This window comes from Alligator sinensis, unplaced genomic scaffold (genome assembly GCF_000455745.1).
Source record: "Alligator sinensis unplaced genomic scaffold, ASM45574v1 scaffold1141_1, whole genome shotgun sequence".
Classification (NCBI taxonomy): domain Eukaryota; kingdom Metazoa; phylum Chordata; order Crocodylia; family Alligatoridae; genus Alligator; species Alligator sinensis.
Window position 1 is genome coordinate 755,166 of NW_005842650.1, and position 6,949 is coordinate 762,114.

The 6,949-nt window shown below is 43.2% G+C and overlaps 1 protein-coding gene across 1 annotated transcript in view; it reads left to right on the forward strand.

Annotated features, from left to right (window-relative positions):
• The first annotated feature begins 507 nt into the window (after nucleotides 1-507).
• KCNK10 (potassium two pore domain channel subfamily K member 10) overlaps nucleotides 508-6,949 on the forward strand; it is a 98,380-nt gene continuing 91,938 nt past the window's right edge. Inside the window, exons 1-2 of the mRNA XM_006033666.3 lie at nucleotides 508-562; nucleotides 1,434-1,756. Of these exons, the coding sequence (XP_006033728.2) occupies nucleotides 508-562; nucleotides 1,434-1,756 (378 nt within the window). The remainder of the gene's footprint in view (nucleotides 563-1,433; nucleotides 1,757-6,949) is intronic.

Sequence of the window (6,949 nt, forward strand, 5' to 3'; positions counted from 1 at the left end):
CAAAATGTTTTGAGTTCCTTTGTTTCATTTCGAAGCTATTTTGAATGCTTTTGTTTCATTTCAATTTTGTTGTTTTGAGCTCAAAACACATCGAAACAGCTTTGAAACAAAACGCCGAGCGAAATTTCACGTGCTGTACTGGTCAGCATTATATTGGTCAGCATACCAGCTGCAACCTCCATCTTTAGTGTAATGCTTGAGAAGTGTCAGTTGTAAGAAAATTAGATTTTAGTTGATGGTAGAGTTTCTGTAAATTATTCAGTACTATAAAACAGCCTGTTGCTGGGAGAGAGTTGTAGCATGCTGTTTAGCTGAAAGCATAATCTTGTTTTTATGTTCAAATCTTATATAGGCAGTCTGTTTACAGTACTGCTGTCTTTAAATCCTATCAGTGTCCTAGTATAGTTCTTGAGCTGAAGAGGCAATAATATTTTGGGAATAAATGTAGTTTGGGCTTGGCTAGAGAAGCCATATTTTAATGGTTATCTTGTTTAGGTCACAAGTGGAATGACCCAGTGTGACCTCAAAGAAATTATGGTAGCTACACCATATGAAGGTTCTAGTAAGGGTTCTGTTTAAAATAAAACTAGCATCTTCTCTACTAGACTGTTAGTCCAATCCATCTGAAAAATAGCGTGCTAGTTCAGGGGCCCAGGTCAGCCTATTTTTAGGGCTTTAATGGGACTTGACTGAGACATAGGTCTTCTGCCTCTCTCCAGGGAGTTGAGTTTCACTTGTAAATGTCTGTCACAACATTTTAATGATTTATGCTAAATTGTTTGAAACTCCACTACACACTTTCTCTAACACCTATTGCTTTTGTGAAAGCTTGTGAATAATATGGCTATGCAAATTGTATCAAACCAAACATGCACTTTGAGTGTGTCTACACCATTTCCTTGGTGGTAGTCCAGGGAAGGATGCTCCTGAGCCTGTCTGACGTGCCCATTCATTCTTTCCCATGCTGAGCCTAGAACTATAGTGGTAAAGCTGCTCAGGGGAAGGAGAACTTGGGAAAGCCATACCCCTTGATTTGTAAAACTGTTTAAAAAACAATTTTAGTTTCACCAACTTCATTTCTGGTCTCTAATAATCCCAGTATGATCAATTACTATTTAAGAAGCCGAAATTTAGCCTAGTGTCCCGACCAATAGGATAAACTATTTTGTACACCTATAAATTGTTCTTATCTTAGAGGCAGTAGGAAAAACAACTCCTAATTTGTATACTAATGTATGAAATGCTGGTGGATCTTCAGGAGGGAAGGAATCACATCAGTATAAGATTATCTTTCCAAGTAACAAGATATTTTCTATTTATTTCAGAAATAACCATTTCAAAACTTACCAAACTTTGGTGTATGTGGGCAAGAAGATTAAGCTCAGCTTTTAACTAAAGAGATCTTTAACATCACCTTTTGTTCTACATTTCAGTGGCTGTTCCTGCAGCCGCAGCAGCTTGTGAACCCAAGACTAACGAGCCCTACCCAGCTCCACGTCTCTCTGTTTCTTCAAGGACAACTATGGTTGTGACCATGGAAACTGCCTCCCAGGGCTTGCAGACAGTCATGAAGTGGAAAACAGTGGTTGCCATCTTTGTTGTGGTTGTAGCTTATCTGGTAACAGGAGGGCTTGTCTTTCGTGCCCTGGAGCAGCCCTTTGAAAGCAGCCAGAAGAATACAATAGCCTTGGAAAAGGCAGACTTCCTTCGGGAACATGTTTGTGTGACCCCAGTAGAGCTGGAGACACTGATTCAGGTAAGACATATGGGGAAGACAGCAGCCCACAGCTAAAGAGGGAATATTTTCCTTTTTTTTTGGATCTTTTTCTTGTAAGTTGTGAGAAATAAGCTTGGCTTGATAAGCCGAGCCTGTGGGGTCTGGATGGCTCGTGGGTGTCTGGTAATGAGCTAGGAGGCATTATAGCTCGGAGTCCCTGTTTGAATCCTACCCTGATGAGAAGTGACAGAAAACTGTCATCTCCTGACAGCTGTTTGGTGTCTTGTGTGAAAAGAATTGGTCTCATTCCAGGTCCTAGGGGGTCCATATTGCTGAAAAGCACCATCCCAAGGGGTATCCTCAAAGGAGGCCTGAAGATTCAATGGCCACAGAGACTTGTTAATCCTTTCTTTGTTCCTTTATATGGTATAATGCAGCCAACACATTGAAGAAAGGGCTGTCTGGCTGCTGACTGTGCTGTACATGTTTTCTGGTGATGCAGAGGACTTGTTTGCTTGCCATGCTTCTAAGCTGACATCTTTCACTGAAACTGAAGCAGTAAGGAACTGGTTCCATTTACTTGTTGTTAGGGCTGTACTGTATAACAGCAGTTCTTGCTGGTTTGCCTGACAAAGCCTGGGGATTCACAAATAAACTGACCATTCATTGGTTAAAGCCTAAATCACACACACAAAGTTCGGAATTCTTGTAGAAATTCTTTTTTTGATAAGATTAAAATTTCACTTTAGAGGAGGGTAGAAATAGTTATTTTATTTTAAAATATAGTCAAGTGGCAGTAATAATTGCAGGCTTGACTCACCTGAAGTTACTTAACTTAAAGTAGGGTTGAATTTGGTCTAGTGAGGTTATCGTTTCAGTGTGAAAACTGTACCAATTTACTGTGAGCAATTTAAACTGCAGCACTGAGACTCAGTAATGAGGTAGAAAGGTATGAGCTTTATTGATGATGTCTGCAAGGCATAAGCATTCATTCTGCACTGGCTGCAGTCATATCTTAACATGAAATCAACTTATTGCAAAACCAGTCATGGATTATGTATGGGAACAGATCCTTCTTGGCTGTTGTAAACTCCAAGCCAGGAGCCTGGAGGATTTGTTCCCAAAACACTGTAAATGGAAGTTCAGATCTATTCACTAGAGTGATGCAAAATGCTTGCAAATTCAGAACTGTCATTTCAAGACAAGCACTGAATTCAGATGTTCACAAAAGGTTTTCTTATATACATAAACCTTGCAGATGGAGAAGGGCCCAGTTCTTTTTACATGGTCAAACCCAGAACACAGAAAACAGTAAGTAGGAGAGTGTGCATGGGATTTGTCATTGGTGAGGAAGGAACAATTCTTGTTTTGAGGACATGTACATTTATATTTCTGTCATTTGAGTGCTTGTTTGGTTGCTATTGGTAGTTTAAAAGTGTTATGGATGATTCCTTTGCATAATTTCTTAGGATAATGTATGTTGCGAATAGGATAGAAATCCTGTAGGTACAGGTACAAGAATTTTCATGACTTTGAGGAAACTTAATATGACATGCTTAAAAAGATACACAGTCAGCAACTAGGGGAGTAAACAAACATATATTCATAAGAGAGGAATTTGGGAGATTGTGTCCTTTTTCAGGCCAAAAAAGAGAAGATAATAATGTTTCTGATGCAGCAGTGGAAGTGGCCTGAAGAATGAAGGAAACAATGATGACTGGATGCTGAAGCTCTGGTATGTACATTATCCTTGAGTGGGCACCTGACAGAAGGTATTAAAGCAAGAGATTTTACTAGAAAGAACTTGTAGAAGGGGATATTGAAGAATAGAGATTCAGTTTAAGATTATTCTTGAGTTCAAGCGGCTTGTAGAAATGATGGAGGTCAGGAGAGAGGAGGCTCCACAGAGGGGTCAAGATTTGTAAACACTTGATAACCAGGATGGCTTTGAGGGCTGACTGCCATGTGAGGAGAATGATCCACAGAAGCCTGTGACCATGAAGATAATGCAAAGAAGATACAAGCTATGGAGAAGAAATACATCTGGGAAACAAGTTTGCTGTGGTGGAGAGTGTGAGGGAAGAGTGAGCAGCAAAAGAAAGTGAGACAGGAAAGAAGAAATGGGAAGCTAATTCCACAAGAAGAGAGGAAGAGATGATGGAGTCAAGAAGAAATAATGCTGCTGTACTGGAAAGTACAAAAGGTAGAATGATCTGCAAACAGAAAGAAGATTGGAAGGGAGAGCACCTGAGATTTAGGGCAGGAAAAGGTAGTTCTTTGTAGTTAGGATCTCCTTGTTGAAAAGAGCTGACAGATATGCCACCAGAGCAAACCCAAAAAATATGAAGAGTATACGGGGAGCAAGGGCATGAGATCCTCAAAAGGATTCTGATAGGACCAAGTTGAAAATACATGCATTAGTTCTCACATTTGGACAGATGATATTGTTAGATGACACTGGAACAGATCAAGAATAAGCACACCAAACTAGAAAAGATGTTAAAAAGAGTGGTAGCTCACCTAATGTCCCACTGAATTGTTTTAGTACCCAGAGAAGAAGGATGAATGCAAGATAAGGCAGTAAAAATCAACAGATGTCTCAAGGATCAGTAGTATGGGAAGGGTGTAGAGATGTTCAGTCATTTGGCGGTATTCATGCAAAGAGGACTCTTGTTGATGGATAAACTCTACTTTAGAATCAGGCTAGCACAACTGTTATGAGCTGTAAAATAAGAAATGAGGGGAAAGGGACTTGAGGGACTGGAGCCAGAGCAGAAGGTATGGGAGGGAAAGGCCAGCTGGGTGGGGTGGGGGGCGGCGTACATTGCACAGTCTCCCCTGCACTCCCTGGGAGCCACACATATGGGTCTCTTGTGTTATTCACCTCATACCCCATGTCTCCCCTGTGCCCCTCCTGCTGTGTGCCCCTCCCCTGCCAAATGAGCCTTCCCAGTGCTGGTCAGGTGATGGCTTGATCCAGCTTCAGCCCTGAGCTTGGTGTTGGGGCTGAGGCTGGAGCTGAGCTGCCACCTTCCGTGGGCTGGTAGTTGAGTCTAAAACCAGGCTTTTTCTCCACCATGATGACTGGAGAAAAACCTGGTCTTGCATTCAAGCAAATATAGTAATTTCTGTGTCTGGTTTTGATCCCCATGGTGCAGTTGTTACAAGTGATTTCATAGATTTCGTAGACATTAGGGCTGGAAGGGACTTCGGAAGATCACTGAGTCTAGCCCCCTGCCCCAGGGGCAAGAAGTCAGCTAAGGTAAAAGGTTCCCAGCAACATAGGTGTCCAAATGTTTCTTAAAATAGTCCATAGTAGGTGCTTGCACCACCTCTGAAGGGAGTCTATTCCAGGTCTTGGGGGCTTGGACAGTAAAGAAGTTTTTCCTTATGACCAGCCTAAAACAGTCTTGGAGGAGTTTGTGACCATTGAGCCTTGTCATCCCTTGGGGCGCTCTCTTGAACAGGCGTTCCCCCAGATCCTGATGCACACCCCTTATGTACTTATAGGCTGCCATCAAGTCACCTCTGAGCCTGTGATTTTCCAGACTGAAGAGTCCCATGGCTCTCAGCCTCTCTTCGTAAGGCCTGTTCTTTTGCCCTCTGATCATGCGTGTGGCTCTCCTCTGGACTCTCTCAAGCTTCTCCACATCCTTCTTGAATTCTGGAGCCCAGAATTAGATGCAGTTCTCCAGCTGAGGCCTCACCAAGGCTGAGTACATTTGGGAGGAAGACATCATGAGATTTACTTGAGAAGCATCTATGGATGCAAGCCAGAGTTCTGTTTGCTTTACCAGCTGTGACATGGCATTGGTGGCTCAAGTTCATCTTGTGGTCAATCATGACCCCCAAGTCTTTTTCAGCCGTGGTGCTAGTGAGCATTACTGCATGATGGCGCAGTACAGCCATTACTGCACCGTCCCAGGGGTGCATGGTTATTTTTCAGAGCTGCGTCGCCATAGCACTATACTATAATGAGGTAGTTCGTCACGGCTTGTAGCATAGTGTGGATGTGCCCAGGGAGAAGAAAATCACGCTAACAAGATATAACATTGCATAAAGAAATTTCAAAGGGAGAAGAGTGAACCCAAAGAGAAAGAAAGCACTGAGACTGATAGTAATTAGAAAGACAATACACTTAGGGAAAAGATTAACTTTATTCTGGCTGGGCAATTGAAGATAGTCAACCAAAATGTATGTATAGTGATGCAAGGATTCTGGGCAAAAAAAAAAGGAGGAACTAGAACTGGGCAAAAAAAAAAGGAGGAACCAGTTCAGGATGTGACACTTTTTGTTATACAGTGGTAGAAACCTGGTAGAACAGCAACCATGACTGAAACGCATCATATATTTATAAACAGCAGGAGTTCCTTATTTATTCACACATCTCAGTCACCTTTTCCCCAAGAATTAGCCTTCCAAAATTTGGTGTCTGTTAAGCAGGAAATCTGATTTTCTGCCCAAATCAAAGCATGGAGACTTTCATAGACATTAGGGCTGGAAGGGACCTCGGAAGATCATCGAGTCCAGCCCCCTGCCCAAAGGGCAGGAAGTCAGCTGGGGTCATAGGATCCCAGCAAGATAAGCATCCAGTTTGCTCTTGAAGGTGCTCAATGCAGGCACTTGAACCACCTCCGGTGGCAGGCTGTTCCAGACCTTGGGGGCTCGGACAGTAAAGAAATTCCTCCTTATGTCCAGCCTGAAACGGTCTTGCAGTAGTTTATGACCATGCGACCTAGTCATCATTCCTTGGGGCGCTCTGGTGAACAAACGTTCCCCCAGATACTGGTGGTCACCCCTGATAAACTTATAGGTGGCCATCAGATCACCCCTGAGCCTGCGCTTTCCCAGGCTAAAGAGCCCCAGGGCTCTCAGCCTGTCATCGTAGGGTCTGCTTCCCTGACCTCTGATCATGCGCGTGGCTCTTCTCTGGACTCTCTCAAGCTTCTCCACATCCTTTTTGCTAGGGCGGATTACAGGGGGAGAATGACGCCCCGGGTTTTGCTTGAGAAGCATCTATGGATGCAAGCCAGCGTTTTGGTCGCTTTACTAGCCGCAGCATCGCACTGCAGGCTCATGTTCATCTTGTGGTCAACGATGACCCCCAAGTCTCTTTCTTCCATAGTGCTAGCCAACATAGCACTGCTGAGCCTATAAGGATGCTGCGGGTTTTTCTTCCCAAGGTGGAGAACCTTGCATTTATCGGCGTTGAACACCATCAGATTCTCATCC